Source organism: Penicillium odoratum, assembly GCF_028828045.1.
Source record: "Penicillium odoratum strain IBT 22623 chromosome Unknown utg000006l_segment0_segment0, whole genome shotgun sequence".
NCBI classification, from domain to species: domain Eukaryota; kingdom Fungi; phylum Ascomycota; class Eurotiomycetes; order Eurotiales; family Aspergillaceae; genus Penicillium; species Penicillium odoratum.
Window position 1 is genome coordinate 4,368,600 of NW_026643148.1, and position 17,551 is coordinate 4,386,150.

At 48.8% G+C, this 17,551-nt stretch overlaps 7 protein-coding genes across 7 annotated transcripts; 2 read left to right on the plus strand and 5 right to left on the minus strand.

The window, feature by feature from the left end:
• Nucleotides 1-24: 24 nt before the first annotated feature.
• On the minus strand, nt 25-2,004 carry N7520_010023 (RNA-binding snoRNP assembly protein NAF1; the record flags this gene model as incomplete). Its single annotated transcript, XM_057143957.1, has 1 exon — nt 25-2,004. One exon carries the CDS (start codon nt 2,002-2,004, stop codon nt 25-27), a length of 1,980 nt encoding a protein of 659 aa, XP_056993245.1.
• Nucleotides 2,005-2,181: 177 nt separating this feature from the next.
• On the plus strand, nt 2,182-4,122 carry N7520_010024 (dolichyl-P-Man:Man(6)GlcNAc(2)-PP-dolichol alpha-1,2-mannosyltransferase; the record flags this gene model as incomplete). Its single annotated transcript, XM_057143958.1, has 4 exons — nt 2,182-2,237; nt 2,287-2,959; nt 3,018-3,812; nt 3,865-4,122. 4 exons carry the CDS (start codon nt 2,182-2,184, stop codon nt 4,120-4,122), a joined length of 1,782 nt encoding a protein of 593 aa, XP_056993246.1.
• A 494-nt stretch (nt 4,123-4,616) lies between these two features.
• Nucleotides 4,617-6,076, plus strand: N7520_010025 (heme-dependent oxidative N-demethylase family protein; the record flags this gene model as incomplete). The annotated part of the gene is made up of 5 exons (XM_057143959.1): nt 4,617-4,818; nt 4,874-4,976; nt 5,025-5,077; nt 5,132-5,255; nt 5,311-6,076. Coding segments are annotated over 5 exons (1,248 nt in total), but the record flags the coding sequence as incomplete, so codon positions are not given.
• A 98-nt stretch (nt 6,077-6,174) lies between these two features.
• On the minus strand, nt 6,175-8,184 carry N7520_010026 (exonuclease V; the record flags this gene model as incomplete). Its single annotated transcript, XM_057143960.1, has 2 exons — nt 6,175-7,670; nt 7,755-8,184. 2 exons carry the CDS (start codon nt 8,182-8,184, stop codon nt 6,175-6,177), a joined length of 1,926 nt encoding a protein of 641 aa, XP_056993248.1.
• A 329-nt stretch (nt 8,185-8,513) lies between these two features.
• Nucleotides 8,514-9,592, minus strand: N7520_010027 (Mpv17/PMP22 family protein; the record flags this gene model as incomplete). The annotated part of the gene is made up of 3 exons (XM_057143961.1): nt 8,514-8,931; nt 8,996-9,448; nt 9,534-9,592. The coding sequence occupies 3 exons, from the start codon at nt 9,590-9,592 to the stop codon at nt 8,514-8,516; spliced, it is 930 nt and encodes a 309-aa protein (XP_056993249.1).
• Nucleotides 9,593-10,242: 650 nt separating this feature from the next.
• N7520_010028 (MFS transporter) lies at nt 10,243-12,030 on the minus strand (the record flags this gene model as incomplete). The annotated part of the gene is made up of 1 exon (XM_057143962.1): nt 10,243-12,030. The coding sequence occupies one exon, from the start codon at nt 12,028-12,030 to the stop codon at nt 10,243-10,245; it is 1,788 nt and encodes a 595-aa protein (XP_056993250.1).
• Nucleotides 12,031-16,337: 4,307 nt separating this feature from the next.
• hhtA (histone H3) lies at nt 16,338-17,122 on the minus strand. The gene is made up of 3 exons (XM_057143963.1): nt 17,045-17,122; nt 16,780-16,887; nt 16,338-16,726 (listed from the first exon to the last, which is right to left on the minus strand). Exons 1-3 carry the CDS (start codon nt 17,067-17,069, stop codon nt 16,449-16,451), a joined length of 411 nt encoding a protein of 136 aa, XP_056993251.1. The 5' UTR covers nt 17,070-17,122; the 3' UTR covers nt 16,338-16,448.
• Nucleotides 17,123-17,551: the final 429 nt, after the last annotated feature.

Below are 17,551 nucleotides of genomic sequence, written 5' to 3' on the forward strand. Positions count from 1 at the left end.
TAGAAAGCAAGTAGCAAAGCCAGTCTAAGAAGGGGGAGGTCCCTGGTTGCCGTTATTCAAGTTCCGCAGCATATCCAACTGGGCCTTGACTTGATCAAAGTTCATAGTTGGGTTCTGTTGACCTTGCGGGGCTTGCTGAGGCTGCTGATATTGTTGTTGCTGCTGCTGAGACTGGTACTGTTGCTGCTGGGGCTGTTGGTATTGCTGCTGTTGCTGCTGTTGCAAAGCAGCCAAGAAGAGAGGGTTGATATGTGCCTGAGCAGGAATGCCAGGCTGGTACGGGTTTGGCTGAGGGAAAGCTTGTGCGAAAGGGAATTGGAAGGGGAATTGTGTCGCTGGTGCACCTTGAGCTTGTGCCTGTTGCTGTGGCGCGTACTGCTGTGCGTATTGCTGTGCATATTGTTGGAAAGCAAAAGGCTGGCCCATACCGTAGGCAGGCTGTTGCTGTTGCTGCTGAGGCTGAGTCGGGTACTGCGATGGGTATGCTGGTTGGCCGTAAGAGGCTTGTTGATGCTGAACTGGAGCAGGTTGACCGTAAGGGGAGCTTCCACTCTGCTGGTGAGGCCGGCGGTCCTGGTCTTGCTCCCGAGCTCCGCCTCTTCCACCACCTCTACCCCGACCTCCTCGGCCGCCGCGGTCAGTGCCTCGGCCACGGCCTCTGCCTCCACGGAAACCAGATCCACCTTCGACGGGAGCTTCTTGAGTCCCCATCATCTCATGGAGGTTCTTTGGGCGAGCAAGAGGTGTGTATCCCTCTTCGCCTCCTTCCTCATAGTTGAGTTCTGACTGGCCCAGCTTCGATGGTCCCGGGGGTCCTCTCTTCGGCTTTCCACCATCCCGGGCTTCCTTTCTCTCTTGCCGCTTCTGCTTCAGCTGCCGCTTGTACTCGGCCTCTGCCTCGTCATCAGAGAATTCCATCTCCTCCTCAGCAACCTCCTCGTCGTGGAAGTTCGATGCATCACTACCCTTCATGCCCTTGAGTGGTTGAGTAAAGACGAATGTAGAGTGTGACTCGACGTAATAGATAGGCATATCCTTCACCAAGCCCTTTTCTTGCACTTCGGCAGCGGTGGAAAACATCACTGTGTACAGGGGATGCTCAACTCTGCCCAGGGTTTCCGACACAACACCCATGATCTTGCGATCCTCAGAACAGAGCAGGGAGCCCGACTCAAGGACTTGATATTCTCCAGAGGTGTTGGCCTCGACGAGAACGGCATTATCAATAGCCGCTTGCACTTTGCCCAGGTAGACAATGGTCATCTCGGGGGTGATCGTGACATCCGGGATAGGCAAGACGTCTTCCACAACCTCATTTGTAGAACGAATATAGCCACCGGATTTGCCCTTGCCGTCACCTTCATCGTCAGAGCCACCTTCAGCCAACATCAGGATCCGCGCCTGTTCTTCGGGGGTGAGGATCGGATAGTCTTCGTCGTCGCTGTCATCGGAATCGGAATCGGAGGATGAGCTGTCTGAGGACGACACATATGGATCAGAGTCTACCTCCCACTCAGGGTGTTCTTCTTCTTCTTCTTCTTCCTCCTCGTTCACATTTTCCGGGCCTTCTGATCCATTTGCATTCTCGGTGTTGCTGGGCTCGGGCTTCTGGTCAACCTCCATTGCCTCGCCTTGTGCTTCCTCCACATGGTCCTGCTTGACGTTAGTCTCGTCAGGTCCATTTTCCATGGAAACGTTGGTTTCTTCCATAGGCTTCTGTTTGACAACTGCCTCGGCGGATTTCGAAATGGTGGGCTGTGCTGGTTGCTCGGTGGACTGATCGTTGGGGCTGACAAAGCCAAGTCCTGGGATCGTAGAAGCCGAGGGAGTAAAAGTCGAGGACTGGACTGGGATCTCAGTTGCTGAGCTTGCGACGGACATTTCAGCATCCATGGGAATGTTTGCGACAGGCGTATCGAGTGTGGTGGTTTGGTTCGAGGAAGAGCCGTCACTGACACGCGCAGCCTCAGTAGACTCAACGGGAAGAGTATGTTGATCGCTCATAGTGAATGAATGAAAAGACCAGAAAAGGTCTTCAAAAATAGAATGCGACCTGAGAGAATCCGAAAAAAGAAAAAAAAATGCGGAAACTTTTTTGATCTGCCAAAGCGGTCGACGAGCTCCGCTTATCGCTATCTTAGCGCAGGACCACCGGAGTTAAACACATCTTCAACAACCAACATGGCTATGACTAGTTCAGGCTCTGGGCCAGCTCAGAATGTGCCTAAAAAAGCACGGTAGATATCAAGCTGCCCAATGAATTATATTAGCTAATCTCGATTCTAGTCCCCCGCCACCCACGTTCTACCTCCCGCTAAATATCACACTCTACATTTTCCTCTTTGCCAACGGCCTTGCGGCATTATTTGCCCCAATTCAGGACTGCGATGAGGTATTCAACTTCTGGGAACCCGCACATTATTTGCAACATGGATATGGACTTCAGACATGGGAATATTCACCTGTATATTCCATTCGAAGCTGGCTTTATGTATCACTTCACGCCGCGGTGGGGAAGCTAAGCTCATTAATTGTCCACTCCAAGGCCACTGAATTCTATATGATCCGTGTCTTCATGGCTGTCTTCTGCGCTGCTTGTCAGACCCGACTATATTCTTCTATCTGCCGAACCCTCAATCCTCGCATTGGACTCTTGTTCCTCACAATCGTTGTCTTCAGTCCCGGCATGTTCCACGCGTCTACGGCTTTCCTGCCATCCACTTTCACCATGTACACATCCATGCTTGGCTTGGCTGCTTTCCTGGATTTGAAAGGAGGTCCAAAGATTGCACAGGGTATTATGTGGTTTGCTCTTGGTGCAATCGTCGGTTGGCCATTCGCGGGTGCTCTTATTGTGCCTCTTCTGGCCGAGGAAGTCATTATTGCCATTCTATCTGGATCCATAGGCTCATTTGTATTGGCTATACTTGATGGTGCTGCCAGGTGTGTTGGCATTGCGGTAAGTTATATCTTTAGTCCATTTAGAATTGAGGTGCGGTTTCTGACACTATCTCTAGGCTCTCGAGGTCGGAGTTGACTATGCTTTCTTCCGCAAGCTTGTTCTTGTTCCTTGGAATATTGTGGCATATAATGTTTTTGGAGGCGAGGGCAAAGGACCTGAGATCTTTGGTGTCGAGCCCTGGACATTCTACATCCGAAACCTGCTGCTGAACTTCAATGTTTGGTTCGTTCTCGCCATGGTGACTGCTCCGCTTTTAATTCTCCAGGTCATCTTCAGCTCTCAACCCTCCTCTATGCAGAAATTCAGACGCTCGATGACACTGGCCGCGCCATTCTACATGTGGTTTGGTATTTTCACAGCCCAACCTCACAAGGAGGAGCGATTTATGTACCCGGCCTATCCATTCCTTGCTCTGAACGCGGCTCTCTCTTTTCACCTCATCCTTACCTACCTTGGGTCCAGTGACTCAAAGGCACTCATTAGCCGTGTTCCAGCAAAGCTTAAGCTCGTTGGGGCCCTGTATGTTATCATACTGGCCGTGAATGTCGGAATGCTGCGCATTCTAGGGATGGTGACTGCGTACAATGCCCCTCTGAAGGTTCTGGAATCATTGCAGCAGGCAAATGTGACACAGACAGGAACCTCAGTCTGCCTGGGCAAGGAGTGGTATCGCTACCCATCATCATACTTTCTTCAACAAGAAATGCGTGCCAAATTCATTCGAAGCGAATTCAACGGTCTGCTTCCGGGCGAGTTTCCGGAGTCGCCAAGGCCCTTCGGCCGGCTAGAAGGTGCTTCGCAAATCCCGTCTGGCATGAACGACCTTAACTTGGAAGATCCGGACAAATATGTAAGTGAAGTGAAAAGTTGACCTTGTCCTCACATTCTAATGGTATTCATAGATTGATGTTTCTGAATGCTCTTTCTTGGTGGACTCACACTTCCCGGGTCGTGAGGAAACCGAGCTGGAACCTCACTACATTCTCGACAACGCCCACTGGGAGACTCTCTCCTGTGCAAGCTTCCTGGACACAGCCCGAACAGGGCTATTAGGGCGGTTAATCTGGGTGCCAGATTTCCCCTTTATTCCCTCTCAGTTCCAGCGCAAATGGGGCCAGTATTGCCTCCTGCAGCGCAAGACCGACACCGCCAGTATTTAGTTTTGACATAGACAATATCACACATAGATCAATACTTACCATTTCGCTAATTTCAAGTGTTGCCAAGTATCTCCCGCTGGTCCATTAAATCTGGAGTATAAGAGTCGCTTTACCAATCGGGAGAAGAAATCCTTAAGTTTAAAATGATAAGCAACCCCTCATCACAGATAACCTTGACTGTATCATACTTTACAGCCGCAGTTCTTCTTGTCCAACAATAGGCTCGTAATATGCAGTCTCGGATCCAACGTCCGGAAATGGATAGTTCCCCTCTTTTATCCCCGCGATCGCAAGCTGTCGCTGATCAGAGATAACGAAGTGCTCGCATCATATGAGCCAGAAAGGCAGCTCGCGGGAGACCAGTCACACCGTTTGATAAAACGCAATCTGTGCGAGTACTTTTCTGGACTACAGCAGGGCCTACACCTAATTATGACTACATAAGCCAACTCTCAACCCGTAATTTTACTCTATACATCAATATGATGATAGATATACAGTCTCTTCGAGGGATATTCCAATATATCTCCTCAAGCAAAGATCTTGTCGGTGCATTTCTAGCGCTCAATATCGGCGCTTATATCATCGTCTTCATCGTCCGGAAATGGACTTCCAAACCATCGAGATCTTCAACTCCCGACCTAGAGAAACCAGCTTCAAGATCGGGCAGAGAGAAAATTACCAGGAAGGCCGGAGGTAAGTACATAGGTAAATTTTCATAGATTCTTGGTATGCTGACAAGTTATCATAGAATGGACACCATATGATTTCGAGAGACCGACGGCACAGCCGTATCTTGACTGGGATGTTCACACAACGAAGCCAATTCCCTATCGACCATTTCGATATGGACCGTAAGATACAATCTCGACACTTCATCGCACTTCTCTAATGCAAATCAGAAAGTATTTTGTCACAATGGGATTGCGGAGTATGAAATTCGATGAATGGATTGGTAAGTGATCGAGTAAATGCCGACTATGGAAATACCAGCTAACACCGAAACTAGAACTCGACAACCACTATCTCAAATTCCACGCCGACAAAGCCAAGCGCATCGAAGAGCGTGGTGAGAAATGCTACGGAACAGCACCCGAAGCCATGGACGGCGCGATCGAACTATTAGAAGAACTGTAAGCCCAGAGCTTCAACGCCATTCCTAATCCCTACCTCGCTAACACCACGAAGATGCGACTATCTCCCCGAAAGATATCCAACCATGTTCCAGAAGACTTCAACAGGAATAACCAACATAATCACCAACGAAACTTTCAACATAACCCAACGCCCCCTCCCAGAAGACCCAATGGCAACAGCAGCCCGCCTAATCCAAGACGACATAGCCCTAATGATTGAAAAGCCAGACGGAGAATACTACCTCTTAGCAGGCGCAATTCTCCTCGCCGGATTCTGGCGCCTAAGCGACAAATTCGGGATGCCATTATCAGAGATCCACACATCAGGCGACGTACCCCAATTCCAAGAAAAGCTCGAACGAGGAATGAAGAATTTCTTCCGTAGACTGAAGCCCGAAGAACCAGTTCTGCGGAATAATTATTTTATCCAAGTTGATGATCAGTTGGCCTGGTCGCCCAGTATTGGATCTGAGGATGCGGAGGTTGTGTCGTGGAATACGGCGGAGAAGAACAAGGCTATTGAGCAGCATTTCTTTCGATCGGAAAGACAGTCTTTGAGACGGTTGCCTAGGTCTGGGGCTGTGGTGTTTACTATTAGGACGTATTTTGAGCCCATTACGGAGATTGTGAGGGAGGATTATGTGCCTGGGCGGTTGGCTTCTGCCATTCGGAGTTGGGGGGATGATGTTTCGAGGTACAAGGGGAAGGAGAAGTATCAGGAGGTTTTATTGGAGTATTTGGATCGGAAACATGATGAACAGGTGGCTATGGGATTGGAGGTTGATAAGGAGGGTGAGATGCGGAGCTATCCTTATTGAGCTCATTGGCTCGAATTGATTGTCTATAGCGAGGTTGTACGCATATATCCGGTTTCAATCAAGTTGAGAGCTCCGCGAATATGCTAGGTGAATGGATATTAAATTCCCGTCGGGGCCCTGGCTCTTCCGTGGTTTCGTCTTGCGAAGGCCAATTCCCGTTCCTCGCGCCAAGTACACTCGTCGCGAAACTCACAGATTCGACATTTCCAGGCATCCGAGATGCTGACTCCAACAGGATCGCGCTGTCCTCGCCACCACTGCATCTGGTCTGTAAGATAAGATGACATATTATTAGGATCAAAGAGGAAGGACCTGCTTCCCAAGTGCTTGGACTGTAAATCTTCCGTGGGGGCTGAGGATAGAAATCGTGCTGTAAGCACAGGAGAGAGAAGGGTCGGGTACTCCTTGAGGGTAGCCGGCTGGGTGTGTGACGGAATAGATGGCGCAATGGACTCGGTTTCTGAGATGGATGGGATAAAGGTGGAACGTAGCTGTTCTTTCATGTAGCTCCACAGTTTGGAAAGATTACCGTGGGTCAAGAGGATGCTGGTTGAGTCCTGGCTGGCTGCTGCCGGGCTGGATGAATATGCAGGGCCGGAGCCCTGGGAAATTCTTCGCATGTCCTCCTGTGTGGGAGGATCTTCTAGGTCAAGCTCTTGAGAAGTGAGCGTATCGAAGAATTGATCATTCAAGCCTCCAACTTCAGAGACGAAGGCATCTGTGAACGAGCGTTCAGTATCAAGTTTATACCGCGCCGCAAGAAAATCCATCGTCACATCGTCACTCGTTAGCATGCGATTCAGCATGTGGTAGTAAAGTTGCAACTGGAGAGAAGTAGGTCGGAATGATGTGCTCTTAACCGTGGGAAGAGAGCGACTCGCTCTCGTTTTAACGTCCGTCATATATATCCGAGGGAGATCATAGACAGCTGGCGATGGTGCTTGACTGGGAGGTGCTTGTTCAATCCCGGTAGGCTCGGTCTGGCCTAGATCCTCTAGTCTTCGTCCACCTTGGGAGGAAGATAACAAGAAATCGGACAGGGACATCTGATACTCCGGTAAAGCAGCCCTTGATGCCTCCGCATCTTCGTAAAAGCTAGCGGCTGTGGCTTCAAGCTCAGGATCAGGACATTCGTAGGACAACTGATCGATAACCCCATTGACCAGCTCCCCATCGATAACGCCCCAAACCTCAAGCTCACGTGTGATGCCATACTGTCGCAGCATCCGCAGTCCCTGTATCACATTCCATATCCGGAGAGCCCATGCATCCTCCTTCGTAGTAATATCGATAGGGACCGTAGTATAGACCTCATCCTCGAGCGTCTTGTGCATCACACTCCCCTTCTTCATGGCCGCAGTCCTCCTCTTTCTTCCATGTTTCGTCAGGGTATACCAGTACTGCAATTCACACCAGGCTGGCGAAACCAAATCTGTAACCGAGAAAGCTTTGTTAGGCGGTCTTCGAAACCGCTCCACGGGGGATCGAGGATCCAGTGTTGGCGCTAGCTGTTCGTGCTGCGTCCATTCTTTTTCGCGCTCAGCAACACGCTCTCGTTCTCGTTCCCTGCCTTCAGTTGAATCAGAATGCTCCACTAAACGCTTCGGATGTCAACGTGTCAGCCCAGTCCCAAATTTCAATCCCGTAACCAGATAGTCAATCGGCAGTAGTCACATACGAAGCGTATAGGCACTGTTTTCTGCGCCCTGGCTTGATATAACCGCCCCAATCCGTGGATTTGTATCCTGCCAAGTCCGCTGATTCGATCTCCACGGTGAACCAGGTTTCTCCCTGCCCAGCACCTTAGGCCGGACAGCCGGGGACTCCACAATGCCATCTTCGATATCCGTGACCAGCGCCGCAATAACTGCAGGCTGAAACGATCCGGGACGAGTATGCGCAGTGTAGTTATTCGATATCGCGATCGTGGCGTCGGGTGTTAGCGTGGAAGTGGTGAAATTTGAGATCGGGGTGGAGGGGGTAGGCGCGTGCTCCGTGACGGCTTCAGTGAGCAACTGGTTCAGGAGTTGATCTTCGTCGGGTGTGAAGTCAGAGCCGTAATCGCTGTCGGAGTCTTCAGGCCGGGATGTCTGCGGTGGGCAGGACATGCCTGCGACTGCCAAAGGGGGTCATCTCCTATGGCATGCGAGAGTTGAAGATGCGGGAGTTCGTCATTGCGCGTGAGATTGGATCCATGGATATCACCTGGCCAATTAAAGGAAGCGAATTTCTACTTGTGTATTCAAGTGTAGTTGTGTACCCAAATAATAGAATAATTGACGACAAGTTTAGTTAAAAATATACAAACATCAATGAAGGAGATCTTTGTTCACGGGATCTATATCTATGCTCTAGGTATCTGCAAAAATGGAAGTCCAACCCAACGCCAATGTCGGGAAAAATCTATATATGCCCGTCAAAATCTAATGCCTCTATTTTATGCGGTTTGCGCGACAGGAATCAAATTCCCCATCATCGCAGATGATGACCCAGTCTCAATCGCAGCCTCTTCTTGCTGCACCTCACGCGCGGCCTTCTGGTTCAACCAACTCAGATATGTCTGCCAACCAACGGCAATCACTCCAGAGAAGACATTTCGGAACTCTGGCGGGACATACATGAGGCTGAATGCCGTGACAGCTGGCCAGAGCTTGACACTGTTGGTAACACTGACGGGAAGGGCCTTCTTCAAGCGCTCCCAGGTTTCTTCGAAGGTAGCGCCTGCGAGGAGGGAGTGCACGCTGAAGAAGTAGCTATTGAAGACGGGAGTGAAAACGATCTGTTGCACAAAGACCTTGGTCAAGATCGAGAGTAACTTGGAGGAGAAGTTGAAGTTGTTGTGAAGGAACCAGAACCTGGTTGAAGTTAGTTTTCTATATCAAGATTCTTGTCGATCATATAGATCTGGGATGAACTTACCAGTTATACGACGGGATGCTAGATCCTGCACCCACGATCAAATGCCGGACTGTTCTCCATGGATCATAGCTACTCCCAAATCCAGGCTTATTCTCAATTTCATCCTTCGATTCTGCTGATGCAGACGCATCCTGATTTTCGTTTACCGCTTGCTCTGAAGGGAACAATAATTGCGCACTTAAGTCACCGCACAGATAGATAACAAGTGAGCTCAGCAGCTGTGTCCGATACGGTCGTTCTCCCTGCACACGAGCGTACCACCTGCCGAATTTCCCCACTGGTCCAGCCTTTATTATCTCACCCAGCCTCTGGGATCTTGTCAAGGACGTTGTAACATTTGGCGCGGTCGCTACGCCTGCGGCGCCCGCGGCGGTGGCAGCGGTATTCGGCTGGGGGGAGACGGTGAGGGAGCGGAAGGCAAAGACGAAGATGAAGGGGTGGAAGCCGGGTTTCCTTGTGTATTCGAAACATCCTCCACGGATTTCCCCTTTGCCTCAGGCCTCGAGGCCTGAGAATTGTATCGTCGAGGCTGTCGTACCCGGCGCAGAGGCAATCGTATCGGGGAGATCGGCCGTGGGCGCGCGATCGATAACGCATGCGCCTGCGCGACGAGTCCCTTCTGAAAAAGACTCATATCCGATACTCCCACACGCGCATCTATTGCTGGATCAACGATAGAGAAAGACTAAAGCCCGAGGAGAGATGGCCAGCCTATCGGGCTGGAGATTGGATTGTGGCGATAAGAGTACGGAGTAAATTGTAAAGACCGAAGACCGATAGTCGGAGGGTTTGGCCGGGTGGTTCTGGCCAGATGATTGGAATCAACAAGGAAATGCTTGAAAGAATGGCAAATGGGGAAAAAATGAAAAAAAAGTCTAGTTCAAGGGAAGGATAATGCAATGATGATTAAAAATCAGGCACAATATCTCCGTACAATTCGGCACTCGGACTGGGCGAGTGCCGTGATTCCCCGGTTGAGCCCGATCTACACACAGTTTATGCTCTTACGAATCGGTTATATCAATACTTTGATGGATCTTTTTATTAATTGTTCATTATTTTTTTTTCTTCTAATAGCTAAAAGTAACGCCATTATGAGATGCGTAAATACATTGACTCGTCCTCAGGTCTATCATTGTCAGGGTATAAAGTAGACAAAACGCAGGAAATGCAAATAACAGGAATTTTGAGGGAAGAGCACTAGGATTAGGTAGCAAGAGCACTTTTAAGTGTCGCAAGTAGGGTGATTAGTTTTTGAAGGACTCTTTGGTGTTGACGCGGTCCATGTCGAAGGGGTTGCCCTCGTAAGTTGGAACACGGTGCAATGAAGAAGCAGTGGAGAGAGCACGGCTGCGGCTGCGCTGCGCAACAGGCTCTTCGACGTCGGAATCGCTTGACATGTCCTCGTGCGGAGCAGGGGCCTCGGTACGGTCATATGTGATCTTCTCGTCTTCCTGAACAAGAGCCTTAGCCTGCTCCTGGATCTTGCGCATGAAAGCATCGGACTGAGCGGCGAACTTGCAGCGCTTGCGAATCGAAGCGCCATACTTGTAGAACAAGAATGGGAAGGGAACACAAGCGAGAGCGAGGAACGCGGGGATGGAGGATGCCCAGTGGATGCCGAGGTTGTCGAACATATAAGTGGTGAATAGAGGGAAGGCGGCACCGAAGCAAGATCGCAGAACGGAGTTGGCTGCCAAGACGGAGGCGGCGAAGATGGTGTATGCGTCGATTAGGTAGTTCATGACACCGAGGAACACCAGCACCATTCCAAAGCCGAACGGCGCACCAGCGATGATACTGACAGACCAGTGAATCGAGGGATAGTTGGTCCAGGCAAACCAGAAGAGACCAATGGGGATCGCAGTCGAAGCTACCATGACTGGTGGTAGACGGGCCTCAGGGGGCGCAAAACCCTGGTGCTTTTCCTCGGTCCTGATATACCGCTTATTGTCCCAAAGACTGTAGATCACTGCGAGCATCATACCGACCATAATTCCAAGGAAAGCTAATCCGCTCACACCCTGGTTCCAGCCACGGTCCACCTCATAGACAATAGGGAATGCTGCAAACATCATATACAAGGTACCATAGATGATAGCCATGTATAGAGATAGCAGAAAGACGATAGGCTCCCGGAATAAGAGAATCCACGGACGAGACAAAGCAACCTTGAAAGCTTCCCCGATAGACACTTTACCCTGGTCGATATCAATCTTACTCTCATAGACCTTACCCGACAGTTTAGAAAGTCTCGCTGCGCGGCGACGAAGGAGCACGGGCGCATAGGTCTCGGGGATAAGCAAAGAGCCTATAATCCAGACAAATCCAGAGAAAGCAGCCAAGAAGCCCATAACCCATTTCCAACCCGCATTCATACCTAGGAAACCTCCAATAATAGGACCCAGGACAGGACCAAGGAAAGGCGCAGCGGCAAAGAGACTCATAGCGACACCTCTCTGCTTTGCAGGAAACATATCAGCAATAACACCACCGGCGTTAGTGAGTGGGGAGGATCCAAAGGCACCAGCGAAGAATCGAAGGATGATAAGGGTGTATGCGTTTTTCGAACCGGTAATACCAGCATTGAAAGCTGTGAGGGCGGCGTATGTTGTGACGAATAGAATCTGGCGACCAAACAGCTCGCTCATAGGGGCCCAAAGCACTGGTCCAATAGCAAAACCCAAGACGAAAAGAGAGACACCAAGCGTGGCAACTTCATCTCCAATGTCAAATTGTTCTTCAATCTGCACAATACCGCCAGTGTATGCCGAAGAGACCAATGCCACCGCCAGGGTTGCAATTGCGACGAGCATAGTATATGTCCATTTTTTGACCTCGCTAAAAAGCATGGGATTGCGAGGGTCATTTGGAATCCATGTCACGGCATAGGGGTCGTCCTCGGTTCCGGAACCTGAGTATGGGTAGTCGATGATTTCTTGGGTGACGACACCTTGATCGGTTATCAATCGCCAGAATGGAATCTTGGTGGGAGCCGCAGGTTCGATATTGTTAGCGTGTTTCTCGTCTGCCATGGTGGGCAGTATTATATAAGATAAGAACGATGAGTTTTTGGAAGGCGTAAAGTATTTCGCAAAGAAGTCCGGGGTATTTGTGTGTTGATTCCCACTTCTCTTAGTTGCCGTTTGCGGGGAGGCAAGTGCCGAAGTGGGCGAGGAATGTAGCCACTTGATTAAGTATTGAAAAATTAAATGTATAGTAAGAGAGAAAAATCGTTTCGCAGATCCAGGGTAATGGCCCTTATTTAATTACAGTGCTTTAGACACTACTCATGAAGCGGGCCTCGTGGCGTTCTTGGTTTACGCTTTTTTTCTTGGTAATCCAAGGTTGAAATCCGGATCTTGGCCGGCGTCAGGGATTTATACATAGGCCATGCACATTAATGAAGCAGAATTAGCGTCCAAAAAGGGCTCGGGAAGCCCCTTCTCCGTCTGTGGAATCATAAAGATCAAAAAACTAGAAACCTTAGGACCCACTGGCCACACCATCAGCTCGGACCTAACCCATATTCATACATAGGACCGTGGAACCCCCTTATATACGGACATCAGCGCTTTTGCATAACTTCAAGACCTGAATCTTCATGAATCAATATGGATTATTATTTCAGTCATTTCCAACTCCGTTACAAATACATTATTCAAACAAAGTCAAACCCCATCAGCGGGACAAATTAACGGGAATTCCTGTCATTCTTGATGCCAAGACGATGAAAACGTCCGACCACGTGACTTATGCGAGCCACGTTGATTTATGCACCGGGTACTCGGCACACCCGTGATTGGTCAGATGCTGAAACATGCTTTATTACATCACCTTGAAGGTGTTTTGTAGCACATTCTAAGGATTCAGTGAAGCTAGCTTATTTCTATATCTCCGCTCTCTATTTCCGTGGAAGACAAATATTCTTGGAAACCAAGTTACTGAAGAGTGGAGATAGAACTGCGGCGCACGGATTTTACATGCTACCTAGTCAATACGAAGTACTGGGGTTTACCAGACTACATTAACGAATGGATGGTCAAATGTCTGTATGGGCTCGTCTAGGTCAAAGCTCCCGTTCCCGATGCAAGAGCTACATCCGCCACTATACTATAAACATGTCCTAGGCGGCGGGATTCGGCTCAATCCCGAGCTGACGGCCCGGATATACTACTAACTCCAGAAGGCTAGTCAGTGAGACGACAACCTTACCAATCCCGCGATTTAATTCACAAGGAGAGCTCCGCCTAGATGTATTCAATGTATGTGGGAGTGGGTCCTCCGACCATATGGTTTAATCTACAGATTGATAATCACAGCTTGGTGTATTTGGGTCGAAAATTATGCATTAAGGGTGGGCATAATGTGCATACATCAAACCCACAGCCTCAACTCGTGCCAGCCCTATGGAGCAAGGCTAGTGTCAATTTCGGTCTCGGATACACGTATTAAAGCCTGCCAGGCTTTCATTTGCTCCCTGGTGATACATGTGAATTGTGTAATTGCATGATTGGAAGATGGTGTCGCTCCAGGTAAATATCTAGATAGTTGCCCAACGTGGCCCAGAGCTACACAGTCTTTCTAGTTTCTCAAAACCTTCAAATGTTGAAACCGGGACCTTAAACCCGGCTAGGTAATATAAATTCCGAAGGAAACGGCTAGGGTCAAATACAAATAGAATTCTAGGAAATATTGAGGTCTAGATCAGACTTCCCTTCATAAATGCCTCGCCCCACTTGACACCCAGAAAACCCAATAAAAAGTCATTGATCGATGTGACAACTATGAGCCGTCCAACTTCTGTAATTTGTGTCTAAATAGATAGGTAGTAGGTATCATAGATAGACCTAGTATTTCAATCATGCTGATTTATCATGTGCAGCTCATAGCTAATAGCCTCCAGCGAACCGACTTGCTCACGCTTGTTCAGAGAGTCGGATGCGATATTGGTCTTGAACTGTTAGAGGTATGGTGTTATCGGATTTTCCAGGGTCCCAGAGGAGTCATACTAGTTGTTGTTATCCACTTTTCCTGCGCCTCAGCACTCCACGCGCTTGTCACCCTGTTCCTTGCACTATTGTGGGTTTTCTTTTGATTTTCGGGATCTGCGCTCTGGGCCTGATTTATGCCTAGGGGCAGCTGAAAGTCAAGACGTAAGGTACGATTTATTGAACCTCATTTTGCTGATTTGTCGAAGGTTATTTGCTATGGCTCTTCCGACAATGCGAGGCAATCTTCTTGGAAAGCAAAATCAAGAAGGACTATGTTGACCTAGCACAGGGCGCTCATGAAAGTGTCTTGAGCAAGATTACTTTGATGCTGTTGTTGACCGTCTGTCCTCGGGAATCTTATGATATCGAATGTGGAAGCGGCGGAATCGGAAGTAGCTACTACCGCCGCTTAAGAGCTGGCGACGGCTATTCCGACAACTGTTCACCAATCACGTTAATTCTTCATGGCTTAAGCATGAGCGGTCACCAATACAGCCCTTAGAATCAACCGGACCGCATCAAAACTAGAGGCAGAGAACCGACCGAGCGGCTGAAAGCTTCCGAAGAGGCAATGGGCCCTGGGCTTGCCGTTGTGAGTCCAGCTGGGTCAATGAGCTACTGATGCATGAGCAGTCATTAGTAAAAAGTACATATGTCACATCCGTATCTAGTCCCCGGGTACATATTGCTGCCAAGTGCCTAGACCACAGACGCGTCAGCCTATTCATCATCAGCTAGGCCGGATGAGGATGTTTTGTCTGACTTTCAAAGATTTCATATTAGGACTGAATTATTTGCTGCTGAGATCGAAGGTCTTAGCCTCTTTGCTGCCGGGTGTGAAACTGGATATGTACGAGCCGGACATAAATGGTCATATCGTGTGGGCTTCACAGGAATCTTATGTCTGAAAACCACTCCTAGCGGCTACGTGTAAATGAAGGGTGTTAAACATGAAAAATTGATCTTGAAAACGTGTCCTATGCAGGATATTGCTCAAGATGGCAGACTATTTTCCTACCTGGGGTTTCGCAGAGCTTGCACAAAACTTCCAAAGGTGAAAGTTCTTTCTACTTAGCTGGACTCTCAGAAACTGGATACGAGCATGCAAAGGAAAAATTGCTAGTCTCACTATCCAACTCATCATAAATCTCAGCATGTAATCTATCATCCGATCTGCCACGGAGGTTCGGAAATATGAGCAAGTCCACCGATCCATCTCGAGTACATCCGAAGCCGAGAAATCTACCCACAAGAACAGCTGACAATCATACATGATACATTGCTGCCTAAACCCTTTGATAGTCTTATGACCACAATTGATGCCTGAGAACTAACTATTCCTGCCTAAGGCCTCAAGTCAGTAGCAATCTGGGTGAGTCGAATTCCGCCCCACTCTGCAATGGGTCCTTACTTACACAAGAGAGTACGGAGAACATCTATGATCTTGAAGCTGACAAGGGGGGTATAATAGAAATATTTGTACTGAAAGGAACCTACAGTATGTGTCAATAATTTCATCTTATTTTTATTTCATCAAAATGTATGTAGAGAGAAAAATCAAGAAAGAAAGTCGGATGCTGTCCAGACCCACATCTAACAATGACGTTTTGCGTCCTCAGGCATCACTTGCCTTTGTGTGAAGGGAAAGGAGGAAAGGAGGTGGGTAGGAGTGTGCTCCGAGGACTTGTCAATGGATCTCAGCTGGCATACACTGTTGAGATCGGTGACGTATGTCTAGTTGGCAGGTTGTGATGTATTCATTTGGTCAGAACGAAGTACTCCGTGGTAGCATCAGGAATTGATTCCCTGGGGACAAAATCTAATATCAACCAGCACTGTTCTATTTTAGTGTACTGTTGAGCTTCGGGTCTGATGGGGTGGTACTATATTGATAACAAAGAAATCCTGGTCGTAATGGACTTGATGATATGGTGCTGGTCTATGAGTGCAGCAACGTCTACATCGGGCAGAGTTGGGATCAAAGAAACAGTGAGCAGTTATACGCGTCATTCCGTGACTCGTGGCTAGATGAGTCACTACACGTCGTATGAAAGGGGCAAAATACAGCCAAGGATGCTCGCGTCCAGGGTACAACGCGCATGTGGATCACAACAGGACCGACGCGACCCTACAATATTTACTAGCACAAGGAATGGAAACGGGTTAAGTAATAGAAGATCGCGTTTTAGCGTCTGTCATGAGACGGTGCTCGCTAAGGCACCGTATTGAGGAGATCCCTCTGAGGAAGGCCTCTGATGTACATAACCACCACTTTGCCATCCCATGGTAAGGGTAAGGCAGTGGTATCGCGAGTAAAAAAGCAAAATTCAGAAACCCGGTCCTGAAACCCATTCATTCGAAAGAAAAACCCATAGTGTATCGCCGTAGTTCATAAAAAGAAAACCCCGTATCGCCTTCCCAGAAGAGTCAACAAGAAAAATCAGCCACGTTCAGCGCATTTAAGAGCGCTCGCCACGCAGGCGACGGGCCAGCTGGATGTCCTTGGACTGGATGGTGACACGCTTGGCGTGGATGGCACACAGGTTGGTGTCCTCGAAGAGAGAGACGAGGTAGGCCTCAACGGACTCCTGGAGAGCACCGATGGCGGAGGACTGGAAGCGGAGGTCGGACTTGAAGTCCTGGGCGATCTCACGGACCAGACGCTGGAAGGGGAGCTTGCGGATCAGAAGCTCAGTGGACTTCTGGTAGCGACGGATCTCACGGAGAGCGACGGTACCTGGAGTATATTAGCAACTGGAAGTGAAGTCATATGAAATAAACAAGACATACCGGGCTTGTAGCGGTGGGGCTTCTTGACACCTCCGGTAGAGGGGGCGGCCTTGCGGGCGGCCTTGGAGGCGAGCTGCTTACGGGGAGCCTTGCCACCAGTGGACTTACCTGTGAAGAGGAAAACATGTTAGTGAAATGTTATTTTGAAGAAACGCGTCCTCGCGTCTCAACCCAGCTCCCAAAGTTGAACGTCACCACGAATGGTAGAAGCGATCACAGAGCGGGGAAAAGGCCAAGGGAGTAAAGGAATATTGTATGAACTTACGGGCAGTCTGCTTAGTGCGAGCCATTTTTCCAAAGTTGATTTGATGGAAAAAGTGGATGTGTTGATGAAAGTTGGTTGGTGAAGATGGTTGTCGAAATGATGGAGAAAGAGAAGATGGAAAGCGGGTGGGGGAAGAGTATTTGTAGGAAAGAAAGGAAAGGGTGTGATCTGGGTGATGTGGAAATGAACCAATCAGATTGCGTCATTCAGATCAACCAAATACAAGGAAAGTTTTTGGTAAAAAATCGAATTAATTCGGTTTGATCCGTTTGTATTGATTGATCCGCTTGGGTCAAGTCACATTATCTCTGGTAAGCGAGGGAGTTGACCCATATCAACCAATCAGCGTTCAGGATCACGAATCTTGAATACCTCCCGTCCATTCTCTTTGATCCCGGCCACCTAGGAGATTATTTCTATGATCTACACATTTCATAGCATTCTTGATCCTAATTAAATGTTTATTGATTTTTTTCCATTTTTTGATCTACATGTTTGAAGGTGTAC

What these genes read in the sequence shown, in the direction of transcription:
- hhtA (XM_057143963.1), bottom strand. Translation starts at nt 17,069, where the DNA reads ATGGCTCGCACTAAGCAGACTGCCC. An exon ending in TCGCACTAAGCAGACTGCCC is followed by an intron (nt 16,888 to 17,044) that starts GTAAGTTCATAC and finishes TCCTCTTCACAG; the next exon opens with GTAAGTCCACTGGTGGCAAG. An exon ending in GCCCCACCGCTACAAGCCCG is followed by an intron (nt 16,727 to 16,779) that starts GTATGTCTTGTT and finishes AATATACTCCAG; the next exon opens with GTACCGTCGCTCTCCGTGAG.